Source organism: Hemiscyllium ocellatum, chromosome 3 (assembly GCF_020745735.1).
Source record: "Hemiscyllium ocellatum isolate sHemOce1 chromosome 3, sHemOce1.pat.X.cur, whole genome shotgun sequence".
Classification (NCBI taxonomy): domain Eukaryota; kingdom Metazoa; phylum Chordata; class Chondrichthyes; order Orectolobiformes; family Hemiscylliidae; genus Hemiscyllium; species Hemiscyllium ocellatum.
Window position 1 is genome coordinate 116,093,510 of NC_083403.1, and position 20,821 is coordinate 116,114,330.

The window sequence follows — 20,821 nt, forward strand, 5'->3', positions numbered from 1 at the left end:
ATCTTCTCCTTTCCTGTCAAAATACCATTTGAGCATATTCATGTGACATTCTCTAAGATTTCTTTCCATCTGGAGTCCTTCTCAACTAATTCACTTTGCTTAATCTCCTTTCGATTTGATAAGGTCTGCTAAATCTTGCTTTTAAAAGTTCACCTGTCACTGGAAGTAACACTAACACTTTATCACTGTTAGCAGCCTTGTGAGTTTGTGATTTCTTGTCTGCTTCCTGTTTCTTCATATGCTGTGATATTTTTAAATGCTGCCTAGCCAATTCACCCGCTCTATTTAACATTCCCTAAAATTTGATACATAGTCCAAAGGTCTGCTCTCTGAATTCTGGCTATTTTCTCCTTAATTAACTGCGATAGTCCACTCACCTCATCCCAAAATTCAAATGGACTGAATTTAGTCAATTCATTTGGTGCATCCCTATTGACAAAAGTACAAACAGAATTCCTTTATCCCAATCGTCTGGATAGTATTGACTATAAGACCTTAACATGGTCTTTAAAGTTTGCCACTTTTTTAGTGGTCCTTGCAATTCTGGATGATACACTGTGGATTGGAATTGTTTTATTCTTAAGCTATCCATAAGTTCTCTGAATAATTTTGATGTAAAGTTTGCAGTGAAGACTGGTACAAAGTACATGTCCAATTCATCTGTGTGGTGAGCACTTCAATGTGATTAAAACAGAAGTTGCTCGGTAAGGTCAGCAGGTCTGGCAACACCTATGAAGAGAAATCAGAGTTGATGTTTCAGGTCCGGAGACTCTTCCTCAACTCCCGAAACATTAACTCTGATTTCCCTTTGCAGATGCTGCCAGACCTGCTGACTTTATCCAGCAACTCCTGTTCTTGTTTCTGATTTACACCATCAGCAGTTCTTTTGGTTTTTACTTCAATGTGACAGCTTTGTATCTGGCAGAGGATGAAATGCCCCAGGCCAAGTGCTACTTAGAGTACTGCCAGAGACCAGGCACCTGCTCAGCCCAGTCAGGTGAGGGCCTAGTGGTGTCTGCAATCAGGGGCTTCCTTCAAGTGCATAGGTAGGAGTACCAGCAGCAGTTTGGGTATGTGAAATGAAATTACCCCAGAACCTGCAGTAGTCTAATGAGTTCTGTGAAAGTTCAGTTGCCTCCAAGAACTGGAGAACCAGCCCTAGTACCCTCAGAGTTGCTGGAGAGGTGCACATTCTATTGCTCCAGCAAATGTTCATTAAAGTCAAAGGCCTGGCAACAAAGGATTGGAATCCATGAGCCCCAGTACAGATGCCCTCTGCATATATGTAGATAAAGTGGTGCTAGGAGGGACACAGCCAGAGGAGGAGGCACACACTGGCACCTCGGCAGTTTCCACTCGAGGACAGATGGGCCCTCCACTTCCTCCCTACCTGCCCCCCTCAATGCATTTGAAGTTCATAACAAGGTGGATCCATTTGTCTCTGGTAAGAAACATCTCAGTCCATCAGGGCTGTCTAGACAGATACACCCTTGTGGTTGCTTGGTCAAAACTCCAATGCCAACGGGCTTCACTGCAAAGCAGGTTTCCTCCACCAGTTCACTAAGATATAGTCGATTGAGAGAAGAGACTTATTGAGGGCACTTTGGCACAGTTATGATGCACTGTATGTTGTTTTGCACTTATTATATAAACGGCATTGCGACTGAATGCAACTATGATAACATGATGTTTATAGGGTGTACCATGAGTCAGCTGCAAATGTGTTGCTGGTCAAAGCACAGCAGGTCAGGCAGCATCTCAGGAATAGAGAATTCGACGTTTCGAGCATAAGCCCTTCATCAGGAATGTTTTTGTGTTGAGAGCCTGCTGGAACATTTGGAAGCAAGATAAATAAAGCAGATGTAGGTCATTGGATATTATTGACACCTCATTGTGTAGCATTCTTATTCTTTACTTAGGTGTCCTTTACATTGCGCAGCACCAGATTATACTCCAACAGGTTTATTTGGAAGCGCTAGTTTTCGAAGCGCTGCTGCTTCTTTAAGTGGTTGTGAAGCAGGACCATAAGACACACAATTTAAAGCAAAAGATTACAGTCTCATCCAGCCCAAATTGGAATTATCGAATCAATCCTGGACGAGCCACCGATATGTTATAGACCAGACGAGACCCCCATCAAATATTTCAATAAGGTCTAGGCTACCTTCACTTTTGTATTATTTTAAAGGCAGATGTGAATTGAGTGTTCCAGGGGTGATACAACTGGTCAAACCACTTGACTTGAAGCAAAACAGAATTTATTTAAACACTACAGTTGATTCATGAACAAAAGTAAGCGGAATTTAGAACAACTTAACTATTGGAAAACTTAACCGACTGAATACATAACTTAATTAACTGTTCCAATATAGTAACATCCCATAAACACACCCCTTGGCAAAAAAGTAAATTCAAACAGATTCTTACAGGCACAAGGGAACAATATCTAGAGAGAGATTTCAGAGAAAGTCAGAGCAATCCTTTATGAAGCTTGTAACTCTTCTGTACTCTCACATCTTGTGACTGCTACAGTTTTTTAAAAAAAGTATAAAGCCTGAATTAGGAGAACTGTTCACTCCCCTTGCATTGTTAAACTTTTGAAAAAAAGCCCAAAGGCCTCTTCAAACCTAGTTTCTTTGGCACCTCTGCCTTTACAACCTCTCTTCGAAAATACCAAGGATAAAATAACCTTTTTAAGGTCATAGCATTGTCGCACCCTGTTAACTGCTTACAGATGAATATTGTCCAGTATTTGAACAGTACCAGCAACAAGAAAACTGTGACTACAAGTGAAGGTCAAAAGCTGGATAATCTGTAGTGAAAAATTCACCTCTTGATTCCCCAAAGTCTTTCAATCACCGGGCAGTGCAAGCCAGAAGTGTGATCAAATACTCCGCACTTAGCTAGATGAATGCAACTCTCAACATTTTTACAAACAACACCGTCCAGGACAAAGCAGTTTGCATGATTGTCAGCTCACCTGCCACATTTAGCATTAACTTTCTAAATCTTGGTGTGCTTGCAATTTGTGCCATCTGCAAGAAGCAACTGACTAAGGTTTTTTCAACAGCATTATCCAAACTCAAGACCTCAAATAACTTGAAGAACAAGGGAATAGGTGCATGGACACACCATCACTTACAAATTATCCATCAAGTTACACACCATCTTAAATTGGAAAGATATAATTGTTCCTTCCCTGAGAACAGCACAATGTACACTTGCCATACATAGGCAGCAGCAGTCAAGAATATAGAACAATATAGCGCAGAACAGACCCTCAATGTTGCGCTGACCTGTGAACTATTCTCAGCTCATTCCCCTACACTATCCCATCAGCATCTATGTGCCTATCCAAGGATTGTTTAAATTCCCCCTAATGTGGCTGAGTTAAATGATGACTTGCCAGTAATTTAAAGGGCAATTGAGATGCCGACAAATGCTGTCCTTGTTAGCGATCACATCCAATGAACAATCTTTTCAAAAAATGTTTAGTCTAGCATAGGAAAGCAGCAAAGATGTGGCACTTTGAAGTTTCTGTACTGTGACAGTTAATTATTTTGAGTAAATATTGTGGCCATTGAAGGCAGTAATGCTTCAATTAGCTGTAGTTGTTAAAATCTCTGAAATCATAAAACTGAATGGAAAAAAGTTTAGAATTTGAACTACTGACAACTTTATAATCACATTAATTATTATAGCCCAGGGTGAAATAACTTTTTGTTTGTGGAAATAAAAACCTTGGTGAAATGAGGTAGTTCAAAGACCTAAAATAAATAGTCCAAGAATATAAATTTGATGGAATATTTTTGAGCATGTCAATTCTATCAGCAGATAGAGCTGGATGCAAACAGTTGTTAAACTGCAAGGCATTAACCCAAGAAAACTATGATCCTTTGACAATGAAAGCTGCAATAATTGTAAGTCCTTTGCAGCCATTACTGAAATACAGGCTGTGAAGGAGTAAACTATATTCCACGGTTGAAAGAAAAGCACCATTTTCTAAATCTTTGAGAAATGAAATTTGAAAATTTTATTCAAGAATAAATAGCAATCTAACTGAGGATCAAGTTAATTTAATAAAGCAAAGCAGTGGAATGAAATGTGCCTAATTCGCAAATGCGATATAATGCTAAGCATGAATTATTCGGTATATGCACGTCAATGTATGCAAATACTATCATGTTCAAAGGCCAAATATAGTTATTCTGTTTCTGTTTAGTTTAATACTAAATTTTAGATCAAATTCTCTTGCTTTCCTTGACATCATTCTGGCCATGAGTTATGAGCTCTTTTACAGAAAAAAAGTGGCTTTATCTGAAACTTAGATTTTGAGTAAATTCCATTCGGTCTAAGACTGAGTGCATGCATTTGTTGGGGAAAGTGTAAATCTTGAATTGTACAAACCGAACTTAGTTTGTAGTTGTCATTAAACTGAAATGTGCAGTTGAAGTTCGTCTGTGCTAGAAAAACAGGTTTCTTTTCCTCTAGGGTTGCAGCAAAACAGCAGATTAATTAAGTAACAGCTGAAACTGAATCCTCAGCAAAAAAAAACAAAAACCTGTAGATGCTGAAAAAACTCAACAGATCAAGTAGCATATGTGGAGAAAAAGCAGAGTTAACATTTCAGGTCCAGTGACTCTTCTTCAGAGCGGTTCTGATCTCAGTGGGTGATCTGCAACACCCTGTACTCTGCTTTCATGCTTGCTCTTCATAGCCCTCAATTGCTTGATCTGTCAAAATATATCAACCTCCTGTTTAAATATTTTCAGTGATCTAGCCTCCATAATTCCAGAGCAGCTAATTCCGACATTAACCAACCTGTAGGAGAAGAAATTCTTTTGTGTCTCAATTTCAGTGTCTTTTTATTTTGTTACTCATCTTGCTCAGTTGACTGATTTACGATGCAGAGTGCCATCAACAGTGCAGGTTAAGTTCCCATTGTGGCTGATGTCAACATGAAGGCTCTACCTTCTCAACCTTGTCCCTCATCTGAGGCATGGTGACCCTCAGGTTAAACCACCATTAGTCATCTCTCTTCAAAGAGAGAACAACTTTAAGGTCTCTGGGACTATGGAGACTTTATCTTTTAATTACGTCCCCTAGTTCAAGATTTCTGCAATTAAGTAAACACCTCAACATCTACGCTGTCAAGCCCCCTCAGAATCTTGTGTATTTTAGTAAAATTATCCTTCATTGTTCTTAACTCTAAATGAATAAAGGCCTAACCTGTTTAGCTGTTCTTGTTAATTAAATCCCTTCATCCCAGCAATCAGCCTCGTGAATTTCCTTTGGATTGCCTTCAATGCCTGTGCATCCTTCTTAAATAAGGAGACCAAAATTGCAGCCTCACCAAAATCCTACAGATTGTAACAAGTCTTCCCTGTTTTTGAACTCCAAGCCCACACACCACCCTCCCACTCCACTTTTAAAGGCTAAAATTTCATTTGTCTTCTCAAGCATGTGCTGAATTGCATGCTACTTTATCGTATTTCATGAACACGAACTCCCAAATCCCCCTCTACTGCACTTTTTCAAAGATTTTCTCTATTTAAATTATAATCTGATCTCTTTACCAAATTGCACAGCCTCATGCTTTTCCACATTAAATTTGAGCTGGTAATATTTTGCTTACTCACTCAACTTATCCAAACCCTCTTGCAGATTTCTTATGCCTTTATCCCAACATACACTTTCACCTATTTTTGAATCATGAGCAGATTTAGTTGCACAAATCTGCCCCTTCAAGTCTTTAATAGAGATGGTAAATTATTGAGGCCAAGGGCTGATTCTTATGGCATTCCACTTGTTGCATCTTTCCATCCTGAAAAAGGCCCATTAATCCTAACTCTGTCTTCTCTGTGTTAATCAGTCCTCAATCTATGTTAATAAATTGTCCCCAGTGCCTTGCCATCCTATCTTGTGCAATTGCCTGTTATTTGGCACCTTATCAAAAAACCTTCTGGAATCCCAAATATACTCTAACTACCAGATCCCTTTATCAATTCTGCTTGTATCCTCCGAGAGCTCTAGCAAATTTGTTAAATGTGTTTCTCTTGCACAAAACCAAGCTGAGTCTATTTGATTGTGTTGTTTTTCTAAATGTCCTATTTCTTCCTTAATAATGAACTCTATCATTTTCACAATAATGGTGAACTGGCCTAGAGTTTCCAGCTTTCTGTCTCTTTCCCTTCTTGAACAGTGGTGTCTCATTATTAGCAGTTTTCCAATTTGCTGGAACATCCCAGAACCCAGTGATTTCTGGAATATTTTGACCATTGTCTGCATTTTATCTGCAATCACTTTCTTGAAAACTCTTCAGAACAGGCCAACAAGTCCTGGCAATTAGTCCCATAATTTTGTCCAATACTTCAGCCCTCATGATTGAGACTGTTACAAGGCATTTCTTCCTATTAGTATCAAGTTACATATTATTTATGGGATGTTTATAGTGTCCTCCACTGTGAAAGCAATACAAAATACTGATTTGAATTATTTACCATTTTCCTATTATCAATTCCAAAATCACATCCTCCAAGTGACCCACACTTTAGCTACTCTTTCTTTTTATAAACCCATAGAAATTCTGACTGTTTGTTTTATGTTTCTTGCCAATTTACTTTCGGAATCGTTTTCTTCTTTTAGCATTTTAGTCATTTTGAAAAAAAAATCCTCCTGTCTATCACTAGTTTTCACCAATTTATATGTCTTATTTTTTTCAATGGATATTTTCCATGGTTGTCTTTCTCAATCACAGGTCGTTGATCCTTCTCATCAAATCCTTTTCAGCTAAGCATTATAAAATATTTGCTTAAATATGTATCATTAGTCATCTACTAGCCTTTCCCTTCATCTATATTCCCAGCCCATTTCAGGCAACTCTTTTTTTTCATACGTCCTTAATTGCCCTTAAGTTGAGAGTACTGGATTGAGACCAGAGTATTTTTTCCCTCAAACTGAATTTGAAATTCTGCTTTGTTGTTATCATTGTTCTCGAAGAGATCCTCAACTAGGAAATCTCTTATTAATCCTTCTTTATTCCACATGGATAGGCCTAAAATAGCCTATTCCTACGTAAGTCCTGCTCTAAGAAACCATTCTTGATGCAGACTACAGATCAGTATTCCATGTTACTCTTGTATGTGACTGCAGGTAAGGAATGTACTGGGGCCCAGGTCTCCGTCTCTGTCATTGTCCAATAGATATGAGGTTCTTGTAAGCTGTGTCATCAAGATGTACAGCATGGAAACAAGCCCTTCGGTCCAACCCATCCATGCTGGCCAGATATACCAAGCCAATCTAGTCCCACCTGCCAGCACCCTGCCCATATCCCTTCCTATTCATATATCCATCCAAATGCCTCTTAAATGTTGCAATTGTACCAGCCTCCACCACTTCCTCTGGCAGTTTACTCCATACACGCCCCAGGGAAAACAGCCCCAGCTTGTTCAGCCTCTCCCAATAGCTCAAATCCTCCAACCCTAGCAACATCCTAGTAAATCTTTTCTGAAAACTTTCAAGTTTCACAACATCTTTCCGATAGGAAGGAGACCAGAATTGCACACAATGTTCCAACAGTGGCTGAACCATTATCCTGTACAGCTGCAACATGACCTCCCAACTCCTGTACTCAATACTCTACCAATAAAGGAAAGCATACCAAACGCCTTCATCACTATCCTATCTACCTGCGACTCCACTTTCAAGGAGCTATGAACCTGCACTCCAAGGTCTCTTTGTTCAGCAACACTCCCTAGGACCTTACCATTACATGTATAAATCCTGCTAAGATTTGCTTTCTCAAAATGCAGCACCTCACATTTATCTAAATTAAACTCCATCTGCCACTTCTCAGCCCATTGGCCCATCTGGTTAAGATCCTGTTGTAATCTGAGATAAAACCTCTTTGCTGTCCACTACACCTCCAATTTTGGTGTCATCTGCAAACTTGCTAACTGTACCTCTTATGCTTGCATCCAAATCATTTATATAAATGACAAAAAGTAGAGGACCCAACACCTATCCTTGTGGCATTCCACTGGTCACAGGCCTCCAGTCTGAAAAGCAACCCTCCACCACTACCCTCTGTCTTCTACCTTTGAGCCAATTTTGTATCTAAATGGCTAGTTCTCACTGTATTCCGTGAGATCTAAACTTGCTAATCAGTCTCCCATGGGGAACCTTGTCGAACGCCTTACTGAAGTCCATATAGATCACATCTACAGCTCTGCCCTCATCAATCCTCTTTGTTACTTCTTCAAAAAACTCAATCAAGTTTGTGAGACATGATTTCCCAAGCACAAAGCCATGTTGACTATCCCTCATCAGATTAGATCACTTACAGTGTGGAAACAGGCCCTTCGGCCCAACAAGTCCACACCGACCCGCCGAAGCGCAACCCACCCATACCCTTACATTTACCCCTTACCTAACACTACGGGCAATTTAGCATGGCCAATTCACCTGACCCGCACATCTTTGGACTGTGGGAGGAAACCGGAGCACCCGGAGGAAACCCACGCAGACACGGGGAGAAAGTGCAAACTCCACACAGTCAGTCGCCTGAGTCGGGAATTGAACCCGGGTCTCTGGTGCTGTGAGGCAACAGTGCTAACCACTGTGCCACCATGCCGCCCACAAGTCCCTGCCTTTCCAAATACATATACATCCTGTCCCTCAGGATTCCCTCCAACAACTTGCCCATCACCGACGTCAGGCTCACTGGTCTATAGTTCCCTGGCTTGTCCTTACCACCCTTCTTAAACTGTGGCACCACGTTAGCCAACCTCCAGTCTTCCGGCACCTCACCTGTGACTATCAATGATGCAAATATCTCAGCAAGAGGCCCAGCAATCACTTCTCTAGCTTCCCACAGAGTTCTAGGGTACACCTGATCAGGTCCTGGGGATTTATCCACCTTTGTGCATTTCAAGACATCCAGCGCTTCCTCCTCTGTAATGACACCATCTATTTCCCTACATTCTATATCTTCCATATCCTTTTCCACAATAAATACTGATGCGAAATACTCATTTAGTATCTCCCTCATTTTCTGTGACTCCACACAAAGGCTGCCTTGCTGATCTTTGAGGGGCCCTATTCTCTCCCTCGTTACCCTTTTGTCCTTAATGTATTTGTAAAAGCTCTCTGAATTCTCCTTAATTCTATTTGCTAAAGTTCTCTCATGTCCCCTTTTCGCCCTCCTGATTTCCCTCTTAAGTATTGTCCTACTTCCTTTATACTCTTCTAAGGATTCATTCGATCTATCCTGTCTATATCTTACATATGCTTCCTTCTTTTTCTTAATCAAACCCTCAATTTCTTTAGTCATCCAGCATTCCCTATACCTACCAGCCTTTCCTTTCACCCTAACAGAAATATACTTTCTCCAGATTCTCGTTATCTATGTGGTTAAGAATAGGGACTTCTGACAACTATGCTAACTGACTATGGCAGTTTGGTACAGGGAACCTTTAAAGTGGCAGGAAACAATATGAATGTAGTAATGGTAGGGGATGGCATAATTTGGACAATTGATACTGTTCTCTGTGGTCATGAACATGCCCGGTGCCAGGTTAAGGACATCTCCTTGGGACTGCAAATGAACAAAGAGTAGGAGGACAGAGATCCAGTTTTAGCCATCTAGAGATTATCTAAACTTTGGGAAGTTTGGCATTCGGCATGTCCACAAGGACTCTTACCAATTTTTATAGATGCACCATAGAATGTGGATGTATCACAGTGTGGTTTGGCAACTGCTGCTCCCAAGATCATGAGAAACTACAGAGAGTTGTGAAAGCAGTCCAGTCCATCATGCAATCTAGCTTTCCATCCTTTGGCTCAATCTGTACTTGCCTCGGGAAAGTAACCTACATAATCTAAGATTCCCTGTTTTCCACTCTCTCCCATTGTGTAAAAAGCTTGTATGCATCCACATCAGAATAGGTTCAAGAACCGCTTCTTCCCCACTTTTATTCAACTTCTGAAGGCATCTCTCAAACTTTAAGTTTCATGTTGATCTCACTCTCAGTGCACCTTCTCTGCCATTACAATGTATTCTTCGCTTTGTTCTATTATCCTAATGCACTCTGTATGGTGTGACCTGCCTGTACTCCACACCTCTGTACGTGTGATAATAAATCAAATTAAAGAGTAAATACAGACAGGTGTTTAATGCATAGCTAAAAGATTGATGTGGGTGAAATAGGTTTCAGTTCACCAACCCTGTCACCAGTATAGTTTAGAAAGGAGCTAGTGAGTTTTGCGAAGATTTAGAAGGGAACTGTTCCAATGGGACAGGCTTCACTTGAACCATGCTGGGACCAGTGTCCTGGTGAATCAAACAACTAGGACCATCGAGAGGGCTTTAAACTAACTGAAGGGGAGGCAGTTTCTCAAGAAGCGATATCTGGTTGCAAAAAGATGTGCCCGCATTGCAGAGCAGCCTTAAGATGATAACAGCCAGAGTGGGACAGGAAGAGACAGTGTGTGCCAAAGAACAGTTTAAAAAAGTAAATGGCATCAAGAGGAAGAATGGCACAAAGGCAAAATTAATGGCTCTTAACTAGAAAATGGTTGATTAGCTCAGTTGTTTGGACTGCTGGTTTGCTACACCGAGTGATGCCAACAGCTTTGGCTCAGTTCCATTCTGGGCTGAAGTTACCACAAAGGATCCTTCTTTTCAATCTCTCCCCGAACTGTGAGGTATGGTGACATTCAGCTTAAACCTTCACCAGTCCTCTATCTATCGATCTATCTATCGAGTATCCCTATGGTGTGTTCAGGCGATAGCGACTTTCTCTTCAGGTGGAAGGTTATGTAATCAGTTTGACAGGCACTGAAACTGTTAATGACCAAGAAAACTGCAGATTGAATTATTTTCCAGAGTTCTGTGAGAGCAAGTTAACAGAATACTTTATCTTAATGTCAAAAGGATTTGAAAAAAATAAGTATCTGGTGTTGTCCACGCTGAAAATTGAAGATGCAAGAATGAAGCCTAAAAAATTTAAGCTTCTTAGCACTGCTGCTGCCCCTCCACCCCCAAACAAACACACAATGTTCTCCAAATTTTACTCTGGAGGCAGGGTTAATCTGACTCTCTGCTGGGTGTAGATTAGAGGAAGCCATGAGGGCAGTCAAATGCCAAGGTGGGCTGCTTAGAAACTCACTTTGATTCGCTGAAACATTAGTTCCTATTGTTTGCTTATATTTTTGGCTGTATCATGAGCAAATTTGGTTGCTTTGAAAGAGGATTACATCCTGGAATGACTTGCAACAAGGAAACGTGCATTTATGCCAACAGAGATCCCAGCCTCCCCCAATGGTTACTCATGCACGCTACACTAACTTGTGGCCCTTCTGTACCATTCATCCAGTATTCACTCTGCACAGAACCAATGAAACCTGTAGTAACAATCCAACCTACTTAAGAGCTTAAAACAAGCTCATTCATAAATTTGTTGAAAAACAATTGCAGAACCACATCCCATCTCTAATTTTAGGTTTTCCCTACACCATCCAACTTCTGTTCCAACATAATCAGATGCATGAAAATTGATGCCTTAGTTTGGAAATAGTGTGAATGTGAGATAATTCCTCACTAATTCAGAAGTAAATTTATCTCAAATTGTGAATATCTATAAAGTCTTATACCATTTCAAAAGTTAACCTTTTTTTTAATGAAACTTTCTAAAAATCTGATGAATTTTGTTAAAAAGTGAAATTAGATTACTTACAGTGTGGAAACAGGCCCTTCAGCCCAACAAGTCCTCACTGACCCTCCAAAAAGCAACCCACCCAGACCCCTACATTTACCCCTTCACCTAATACTACAGGCAATTTAGCATGGCCAATTCACCTAACCACATTTTTTTAGACTGTGGGAGGAAACCAGACCACCCGGAGGAAACCCACACAGACACTGGGAAAATGTGCAAACTCCACACAGACAGTTGCCTGAGGTGGGAATTGAAACCATGTCTCTGACACTGTGAGGTAGCAGTGCTAACCAGTGTACCACCGTGCTGCAGTATGACTCTTTGCCTCTTCAGGTTAATTAATCCATGTCTCTTAAGCATGATTAGTCATGCTTTGTAAACAACAATTTTGAAAATGACATATCTTATCAAATTATTGTAATTTCTAGAAATGCTTATCTTGATTTTATTTTTGTAAAGGTTATTGTGAGTGAAATGTGATTTTAATGCATTTTTGCTACAGCAGACTTTTTCTTCCAGTTTGTGTTGTGTAACTATATAAGCCATGCCACAACTGCCTGCCTTTTTCCCTTACAGCAACATTATGCTACTGGTCCTTGCTGTAAACCATACCAGGAGGTAATCCTCCTTCAAAGCAGCCAAATTTCTTCCCAGAGGAATCACAGTGGGTCTGTGAGAGGATTTATTCAATGGCACTGGCAAGTCCCAGCGCTGACTAAAATCCTAACCATTTAAGCATTTCTTGCTTTCTTTTAATTAGATTTGAAACACAAAAGCAGACTAAACATTAGTGTGAGATACTGAAATAAATGGGGCTTGACATTACAATTTATGCATTGTTCAAGTTACTGTTTATTCACGTGTTGGCAAGTTATTTGTTTTAATGAAACAAAGCAATCTCTCCAACTCTTGGCCAAAGCAAGTCTTTAGGTTGTTTAACTTTTGTAGCAGTGTTCAGTAATGTCAGAATACATGTGGAAGTACTAGTTAGAGGGGGAAATTGAAACTTTTTATTTTCCTTAAGGTCGGCATAATGGATATATTCATTTGGAGGTTGCTTAGTTTAGTCTGTTCCTTTATCTCTCATGTTTTTTTGGTTCACATGAAGTGTGGGGCATACAATATATTGATAGCTGCCAACAAAAGCACTCGCAATAAGCCGCACTGGCATTTTGTAGATCCTGTTGGAGTTTCTGTAATTTTGCTACTGCACGTTTTTTGAGCTGAGCTTATACACCTTCGTAGCTGTGCCACTGGAGCATTGAGGAGTTTGTTTTTTTTCCTTATGAGACAATTGAACATAATAGAATAGTGTTTCAGAGAATAACAGTGAATCACACAAAGTAAAAGGAGGTGCAATAGCATTCTAAATTAGGGCTAAGATCAGTTCATTAGCAAAAGGGATCTTAGATCAAAGGATCAAAATGTGGAACCATTTTGCTGGAACTAGAAAAGAGCAAGTGACAGCAAACATTTGTAAGAATTGTTATTACTAGTGTTGAACATCTTTGTATGTTTGGTTCCTGATTTTAGTCACCCTGTAGTTACATCAATTGCATCATACCTCTCCAGTTCAAGTCATGCTTGCAAATCATCATCCTTTTTCTTGAATGCTTTATGCACTCAGACTGAGTGCCTTTAATTCTACCCTTTTAACGTTATTCTTATTTTTGATTGTCATTGATGTTTGCCTTACTTTGTCTGCAACTTGTGCTTATTACTTTCCTACTTTTACTTATTTTGCTTCTTTTCAATCTCAATACCCTGTTAGGTTCCAATTGCCCTGCCAATCTAGTTTAATCTCTTCCTTACTGCAGTCACAAATCTCTCTGCAAGATGTTAGTCCCAATCTCACTAAAGTGTGACACATCCATTTTATACAGGTCCTATCTTCGCTGGGCCATCTTTGAGTTCTTGAAATTGGTAGTGCTTTGAGTGGATATATCAAGAAAAAGCCAGGTGGATCCTCGCCTGATGGGATAGAAAACGTGATAATATGCCACCTGATGCAGCCTCTTTTCACTTACCAAGTTATCAACTCATATTGCATGTTATCCCTAGAGATTCACCACATGACTTGTTACCTGAAATTGTTCTAGCCTCTTCTGTCACTGCTTGCCAACTGCCTCTACTTGCTGTACATCTGTTTTCCACACCAATCAGAAAGCAAACTTACTCTCGACTGTCACTCAAAATAGCAACTTTTCCTTCAATCTAAATTCTTTATAAATCGTAAGTCTTCAATGAGCATTAAATAGAACAAAATTGTGTTCCTGTAATTTTTCTTTTGGATTACTCCAAGCATGTTCTTTGAGATTTAATTGTTTAGTTCCATAAGACTCCAACAAAACATGTTGGATCTTTGATCTGTTGCTCTGATTGATAAGAGTTGAGGATAACTAATTTCCTACTTAAGAATTGATCTTGCATTGAGGTAGAAAGGAATTTAAAATTCAGGTTACGACATTTTCTTATGTGTATTTTTTAAATAAATACTTGAATGGAATTATTGTATAGTCTGGAAATTTTGCTCATACTGATATACATTTTTATACAGTTTCTTCCTCAGGTGGTCATTGCATAATTTAACCTGACACTGAGTCACTACCTTGTTGGAAGTAATTGAGGCCTCATCTACCAATTTAAGTGAATGTAAACCATCTCCTAGCACTACTTTAAAAGTAGCAGAGTATTTTCCAAGTGTCCTGACCAGCATTTTCCCCTCAACTCTTGAAAAAGATCTTGCTGTGCATGTGCAGATATTTGAGTTTCCAGATAACCATATGTCAGAAATAATTTAATGGTGTGAAGCACCTGGTGACATTGAGGATGTAAGAGCTATTATGTAAACACACATTTGCTATTTTTCCCTCTCCTGTATTATGGAGATTCATGTCTCATTGCTATCCTTTCAAGTAAATGTAACCCTTCATAATAAAAAAAACCATGAATCTTATTCATCTCAATCCTATTTATCTACCCCCTTGCTATCAATTCACCACTCTCCTGCAAAGCAATCTATTTCACTGCCTGAGTATGTGAATCTATGAACAGATGTGCCATAGTTGTGTAACGTGATGTTTGAGTTGTACAAATATTCACGTGTCCTATTGTCTGACTTTGCTGTAAACACACAAGTACAAACTTCATTCATTCAACTCAAAAATCTTGTATTGGCTCCACAATTCTACAAGTCAAAGTTCACTAAAATGTCACATTTAAAATATCTGAAAAGCAGATGAATAATAGAAGCCCGACAGTGCAGAAAGAGGCCATTCGGGCATCGAGTCTGTACCTACCCTCGGAGCATCGCACCTCAACCCACCCTATCCCCCTAGCCCTGCATTTCCCATGGATAATCCACCTAGCCTGTACATCCCTGGACACTATCGGCAATTTAGCATGGCCAGTCTACCTAACCTGCACATCTTTGGATTATGTTCTGCAATTATATCTGGCTGCTTCCTTATTATAATTCATTTTAGTTTGAACCATGCATATAAATATTGTACTTTTCACTGAAGACATGAAATATTTAGGTGATCCAAGTAGACATTTTATATCTTTGTCAAAAACAAAAGTGTTTGCCTTGATTGATTGATGAAATGATATTTATATTTATCAGTAATGAACAGAAGGAAAACTTATAGAAGGTAGAGAATGAAAGCAGTGTGCGAAGTTTTGGTGTTGAGTAATTTCAAAAGGCTATCCATTTATAAATGAACATTTTTTATTCATTCATTTGATGTGGGCATCACTAGTTCGATTAGCATTTATTGCTTCTGCGCAGTTGCCTAGAGGAGAGTTAAGAGTCAAGCTCTTTGCTGTGGATCTTCAGTTATGTGCAGGCCACATCAGGTAATGATGGAAAATTTCTTTCCCTAAAGGACATTTGTGAAGTTGGATATTTAATGATAATTGACAGTGGTTATGTGGTCACCATTATTCTAGCTTTTAATTCCAGAATTTATTGTTATTGAATTGAAATTTCACCATCTACCATAGTGGGGTCCAAACTCCCGTCCCCAGAACTCGTCTGGTGACATGAATTCCTGCAGTGTTTATCAGAGATGCATGCTGATGCTTTCAGCCTGTGAACTTCCTGCAGCGTCTTTGTACTGCCTCTTTCTAATGACCACTCCCAGCCACTGCTCCAGAACTAGTTAAAACTTGAATAGGAATACTGAAAATAGCTGACATTCAAATTACTTTAATTTTAATGCTATGACAAAAAAAGAATCCTTTGGAATATTTGTGGTTAATTCGCATTCTGACATAAGATATTCTGTAAATTCTAATAATGGTGGAGTGTTTCTATCATGGAGTTGATGACTACGGTTCTTCCTGACTAAAATGTATGATTTTTCTCATGTCTTCCAGATTCTTTGGTCTTTGGAGCAAGGGTTTTGGGTTCCTGAAGAGCCCTATGAACTATCAGCCCAATTTCCGGCAGCAACTGTAAGTTATTATCAATTTGTAGCGTTTTGTTCATAAAAGGAATACTAATTGGGAGCATGATTGGCATAATAAATATTTGAACAGTTGTTGGCATATGTGATTTATTTTTTGGTTCTTCAGTAAAAGAGGTGTTTTTTGCACTGAGCTCAAAACGTTTTTTTATTCGTTTTCTAGAAATCTACTTTGCATTCAAGTTTGTAGCATAGTAGTGATCATTAGCATGAATTTGCATGTCTTCTGTAAACTAGCATTTCAAGGTGAATTGTCAATGACTGAGGAATAAGCTATCCATCTTGGATGAGGAACTCTAGGAACGGTCCAAGACATTTCCAGTCGTGGTGTTTCTGTTTTACAAAATCGTAAGCAAAACAATTCAATTTTGTTGCACAATAATGATACAAGCCATTCTACTGAGGAAAATCATCCAGGTACTTCATCTTTTTTTCGTAAATTGTTGCTCAAGAATGTGTGTTTATTTTGCTTCCCTCTTTTGTGTACCAAACATGCCAACTTTTGTGAACTTGTCGCATGAGCTGCTATTTTAAGCTAAAGTGAAGCTTGCCTGGTGATCTTGCGAATAGGCTCTAAAGTCTCAGAATTGTTCAAAAGTATTGAAGACACACCTTTCATAGATCGTGCATCTTCTCTGGATGGACCATGGTAAACATTGTAATTCCAAATCAGTGTGGAAATCAATGCATGATATTATGGACGAATGATCTTTGCAGGTGCATGGAAGCATGCCATTTTGAAATGTGAGCAAGCAGGCACAATTTTATGAATGTAGCTGGTTTAATGTTGCATGTAATCTGTTGCTGGGTAGTGCCCAACACACTGAACATATTGTACAATGACGGAAGTGTAAGCTAACTGAGATTTACTTCACTTTTTTTAAACTGAGCCTTGCAGCAAATCATAGCTTGAATCCAGGCAAGTTGACTGTCCAACTGTGTTCAGACTGCAATCATGAACCAGTTATGTTGGCTTGACCCTCGATCCTTAGTGCTGACTCCAATTGTTGTTAACTGCTGGAACTTTGCTCTGATCAGCGGTTGGATGAGTGTGATGACTGTTTCTCTGCAATTGCTGTAACAGGGTATATATGATGAAGGCCCAGGTAATAATTGAGGTTTTCAAAGCTACCAAAAGTGTTTTAGCATCTGGAGACAAAATGTTGCAGTCCAGAAGGATGTGGCTCAACCTGCCACATTGTTATGGTTTGTTTTCCAAGTTATACCTCCGGTGTGCTGTTAAAAGGCGAGTTAAGTATAGAAAGCACGTGTTGAGGAAATTAATCCTTCAAGAAATATTCTGAAGCAATAACATCAAAGCAAATAGATTCCATAATGCTGAGTTGTAATTCTACCTCACCTTACAAACCACCTGCGTTCTTATCTAACCTTGTCAGTGTATCCTTTTTATTCACTTCCAAATGAATTGTTTTAATGATCTGAATAATGCAATTTAAAAGAGTGCTGAATGTGTGTTGAGTAATAACCTTCTAAAGTGAATTGGATAAACACTTGGAAGACATTTACAGGTGTATAGGTGAAGGCAAGACAGTGCAACTAATTAGTGCTACCACAGAATCTGTAGACTGGTTGAGCTGAATGGCCTCCTGTGCTGTATCAGTCTGCTGCTGCAGGAAGAAGAGATGAGGGCCACGAGTCTGTCTTTTAAGTTGAAAAGCATTTTGAGCGTAATATTGTTTTCTTTTGTAAAGAGCACTGACTGGTTAGGGATTAAATGAGCCTTAGGAGGTTTATAAACCAGCTATCAATCTTATATCCATTTATATTTCTATTATGGATGGGAGCAAGAGATAAACAAACTGACAAATCTGTTCCCTTTTATCCATAATCAGTGTTTTTTTAAAGATATATGTCTGTCTTTCCCAGCCACCATTATTTTGTAATTAATTTAAAGTCATCAGATTTCTGTGGATTTGAACAAAAAGGATAACATATTCATGCACTCAGCCTTAAAGTCTTACTACTATGGCAGTCACACACCAGTCACTCTAGAAGGACGCAAATGTTCAACTAACAGCATAGTTAACAGTTTACAAACCTTTGGGTAACCAGTGAAGAAGGAAGCTTCTTCCCACTCTGGAATTGTGGTTTATGTAAATTTGGATGACTAGGGTCAAAACTAGATGAACTACAAGGTTCCTTTTGAAATGAAGACTGATCAGCAGGTCACGTAGACAGGTTCTCATGGCCTTCGTATCAGAGGTCCACTTACTATGCAGGTAAGCATGGGAGTTTTTGGAAACAGACTGCAAGACTTTTAAAAATACTTTTAAGCCTCATAGTTCTGAAAAGGCAAAAGTAACACAGACTTTCTCTGTAGTTGTTATACTATTGGGATGATTCTACAGACTACCCCTGTAGAACCTGTTGTAATCAATAGTGTTTGATATACAAAGGAACTGATTGTTGTATTTTCAGTTTCAGTCACATGGTCAAAGGCCTTTCATGTTCAGAGAAAGTAAAATGGTGGTCTTTGCACTTTTCTTCTGGATAGCTGGTTTTATCAGACTTCTTTCATATGTTGGAAACCTGGAGACAGACTGTAGGAGTCCATTATGTCAATGCTTTGGAGACCGTTACAACAAAGCAGGCATGAAATTTCACAGAAGAGTACACTCTTGGCAAAAAATGAGGTCTGCAGATGCTGGAGATCACAGTTGAAAATGTGTTGCTGGTTAAAGCACAGCAGGTTAGGTGGCATCCAAGGAATAGGAAATTCGACGTTTCGGGCATAAGCCCTTCATCAGGAAGGAGGAAGAGAGCTTCTTCAAGGAAGGCATCCTTGCAAGAGGATTCGCAGTAGGTTAAAATCTTCGGGTAAAAAATGAGGTCTGCAGATGCTGGAGATCACAGCTGAAAATGTGTTGCTGGTTAAAGCACAGCAGGTTACGCAGCATCCAAGGAATAGGAAATTCGACGTTTCGGGCATAAGCCCTTCCTGATGAAGGGCTTATGCCCGAAACGTCGAATTTCCTATTCCTTGGATGCTGCCTAACCTGCTGTGCTTTAACCAGCAGCACATTTTCAGCTACACTCTTGGCAAGCCCATTTGAGTGGGCGACTCCCACCTATTATAAATTCAAAATCAGAACTTTTGTGGAAACATGACAGTCTGTATTAAAGTTGTCAAGGCTGCTGATCCCTAGGCAGCCATTTTCATAGGTCTTTACTCTACATTTAAAAAAAATGGTTTTAATAACTGTCATATTTTCGTGCCTGTGCTGCCAAGACAGTTTAAAAAATATACTGGCAATTCATGATATTCAGACCAGTCTATTGATTTTTTTTTAAGAATTTTTGTCTTGATTTTTGTGATGACTAGCTAGAATGTTGAACAGAAGAAGTCCCACTCATTTACAACAACAACCTGTTTCTGTTTGTAAAGAATAATCTTGTTGTTCTGACATTGACATAAAAAGTGCCATCCTATATTGGTTGGTGTATATATTTTAATACACTATTACAGTTCCTTTGGACGAGGTTCTGTGTCAGCTGGTTAATTGATGGGATCAGGTAATAAATGTTTGTGTTTATAACATAGTCATAATAATACAATAATTATAGGGGGTGGCACTGTGGCTCAGTGGTTAGCACTGCTGCCTCACAGCGCCGGAGACCTGGGTTCAATTCCCGCCTTGGGCAACTGTCTGTGTGGAGTTTGCACATTCTCCCCGTGTCTGCGTGGGAGTTCCTCCGGGTGTTCCGATTTCCTTCCACAGTCCAAAGATGTGCAGGTTAGCTGATTTGGCCATGCTAAATTGTCCGTAGTGTTAGGTGGATTAGCCAGGGGTAAATATCGGGGGGTGAGTTTCTCCTTCGGAGGGTTGGTGTGGACTTGTGGGGCGGAAGGGCCTGTTTCCACAGTGTAGGTAATCTAATCTAATCTAATTTAGAAGCACTTCTACTCCAACAACACATGTATTCTCTGCATAATAGGATGATGTGAGGTTAGGAAAGGTGAAGGAGGTGGCCTTTTTTTTAAAAGAAAGGTTCCAGAAATGTTGCACATACCCAAGAAGTACGCCACCATGTCCTCCGAGAAAGGTTAGAAACTGAACATAACAAAGATTTTTTGATCTTTACATTTTTTGAAATAGATCATTCCTAGCAAAACTCAAGCGTTTAGTCCTATTACCCCATTGCTTGTGAATCGTTTTTGAACCCCCTGAGGTTATGAAAGGCTATTAATGATATCAGTTATGGAACATCTTTAAATGCCTTCATCTCATAACCAGTGTCTACTGGAAACATGGTTCAACATTGAAATCAGTGAAAGCAAGAGGATATATCATGAATTCAATTTAACTGAATCATACAGAAAATACTTGTTCCATATTTGTTTCAATGTCCGCATACGTTCTTTAAGAGTACTGTCAGTGTTTCTGAAAAGAGGTTTTCTGACAACCCTTGCATTCCACCTGGGAGTTGGGGTTTGTTATTGAGATTTCTTCCAATCCGAAATAAGGTAGTGAGCTTGCAGCATGGATAGGTACTTGGGACTTGGCTGTTGTGGCCATTTTGGAGACATGGATGGAGTAAGGTGAGAAATGCATATTGCAGGTTCCAGGGTTCAGATCTTTCGTTAAGAACAGGCAAGGCAGTAAAAGAGGGGGA

General features: G+C 39.5%; 1 protein-coding gene across 2 annotated transcripts in view; it reads left to right on the top strand.

Annotated features, from left to right (window-relative positions):
- The window catches only part of mcph1 (microcephalin 1), a 308,959-nt gene that overhangs the window by 105,543 nt on the left and 182,595 nt on the right, over window positions 1–20,821 (top strand). For both annotated transcript variants that reach the window (XM_060821596.1, XM_060821593.1), the window contains one exon: window positions 16,098–16,175. In XM_060821596.1, the coding sequence (XP_060677579.1) occupies window positions 16,098–16,175 (78 nt within the window). The remainder of the gene's footprint in view (window positions 1–16,097; window positions 16,176–20,821) is intronic.